At 63.6% G+C, this 2,024-nt stretch overlaps 1 protein-coding gene across 1 annotated transcript; it reads left to right on the plus strand.

Annotated features, from left to right (window-relative positions):
• The first annotated feature begins 951 nt into the window (after positions 1-951).
• On the plus strand, positions 952-1,775 carry LOC118159156 (translation initiation factor IF-2-like). Its single transcript, XM_035313777.1, has 2 exons — positions 952-1,216; positions 1,345-1,775. Exons 1-2 carry the CDS (start codon positions 970-972, stop codon positions 1,578-1,580), a joined length of 483 nt encoding a protein of 160 aa, XP_035169668.1. The 5' UTR covers positions 952-969; the 3' UTR covers positions 1,581-1,775.
• Positions 1,776-2,024: the final 249 nt, after the last annotated feature.

Below are 2,024 nucleotides of genomic sequence, written 5' to 3' on the forward strand. Positions count from 1 at the left end.
GGGGGGGGGGGGTGTATGGGGGTGTCTATAGGGTGGGGGGTGTCTGTGGGAGGGTGTCTATAGCGGTGTGGGTGTCTATAGGGGTGTATAGGGGGTGGGTCTATAGGGGCTGGGGGTCTATAGGGTGGGGGTGTCTATGGGGGTGTCTATAGGGGTGTATAGGGAGTGGGTCTATAGGGTGGGGGTGTCTATAGCGGTGTGGGTGTCTATAGGGGTGTATAGGGGTGTGACTGTATGTATAGGGGTGGGGGGGTGTATAGGGTGGGTGTATATGGTGTTTGTATAGGGGATTGGGTATGTACGGGGGTGGTGTCGGGGGTGTATATAGGGTGTTTGTATAAGGAAGTGTGCGTACAGAGGTGTGTATGGGGGGGTGTGTGTATAGGGGCAGTGTGTATATAGGGCCGCTTATAGGGCCATGAGTACGTGTATAGGGGTGCGTATAGGGCCAGGTGTATAGGGCCATGTGTAGGGCGGTGTATAGGGTGCGTATAGGGCCGTGTATAAAGCTGTGTGTATAGGGGTATGCATATAGGGCCATATAGAGGGGTCTGTGTGTCAGAGGGTGTGTAGGGGTGAGTATATATAGGGCCGTGTACATATAGGGCCGCGTATAGGGCTATTTATATAGGGCCGTGTACATATAGGGCCATGTATAGGGCTATTTATATAGGGCCGTGTATATATAGGGCCGTGTGTAGGGGTGTGCATATAGGGCCGTGTACATATAGGGCCGTGTGTAGGGCTATTTATATAGGGCCGAGTGTATAGGGCCGTGTGTAGGTCCCTCCGTTCCGCCCCCTCTTTCTCCCGCCCCCCCCGCCCCCCCCCACCCCCCCCCCCCCGCCCCATTCATCCCGCGCCCATTCATGCCGCCGCTCCCCGGGAAGGAGGGGGGGGGGGGGGGGCGGAGATCTGCGCATGCGCACCGCGCGCCCCCCTCCTCCCAGCCCCGGCCGGATTTTATGAATGGGCTCTGACGTCAATGGGGGTCACGTGGGACCGGGCGCGGGTATAAAGGCGGCGGCGCCGCTGTCCGCGGTCCTGAACGGGAGGAGCTGGCACCGGGACCGGGACCGGGACCGGGCACCGGGATCCGACACCGGGACCGGCACCGGCAGCAGGCACCGGGACCGGGACCGGGATCCGCAACCGGGCACCGGGACCGGGAGCAGCCACCGGGACCGGGCACCGGCACCCGCTACTGGGAACCGGGACCGGGCACCGGGATTCGTAACCGGGCACCGGCACCGGGATCAACCACCAGGACCGGGACCGGGATCTGCAACCGGGACCGGGATCCGCAGCCGGGCACCGGGACCGGGATCCACTACTGGGCACCGGCACCGGGCACCGGGATCTGCCACCGGGCACCGGCACCGGCACCGGGACCTGGATCCGCCCCCGGGCACCGGGCACCGGGACCAGGATCCGCCAACGGCATCGGGATCCTCAACCGGGACCGGGATCCGCCCCTGAGACCGGGCACCGGGATCGACCCCCGGGACCCACCCCCGGGCACCACCGGGAGCCGCCGTCCCCGGCCCGGGAAGGGAGCGGGGAGCGCCCCGGGACCGTAGCGACCCCCCCCCCCCCGGGAACCGGTAAATGCCCCCCCCCTGCAATGGGGTAAAACGGGGAGGGGGCGGCTGCGGGTGTTCCCCCACCCCACCCCCCAGCCCTAACCGTGGGTGGGCGGCGTGTCCCGGCCCTGCGGCACGCGTGGGCTGCGTGTGACGTGTGCGTGGGCGTGATGTGTGTGGATGCGTGTGCGTTGCGTGGAGATGCATGCATTGGATGTACACGCGTGTGCGGAGCGTGTGGATGCATGTATCGTATGGACACGTATGTGCTGTGAGCGCACATGTATGTGCGGTGCGTGTCTGTGTGTGTACATCGCAGTTACATGTATGTGCCGTGCGTGTCGATGCATGTTTCGCATGTTCTTGTATGTGCTGTGAGTCTACATGGATGTGCATTGAAGGTATATGCATGTACATTGCATGTCTGTGTGTGTACATCGC

This window comes from Oxyura jamaicensis, unplaced genomic scaffold (genome assembly GCF_011077185.1).
Source record: "Oxyura jamaicensis isolate SHBP4307 breed ruddy duck unplaced genomic scaffold, BPBGC_Ojam_1.0 oxyUn_random_OJ68035, whole genome shotgun sequence".
Taxonomy (NCBI): Eukaryota; Metazoa; Chordata; class Aves; order Anseriformes; family Anatidae; genus Oxyura; species Oxyura jamaicensis.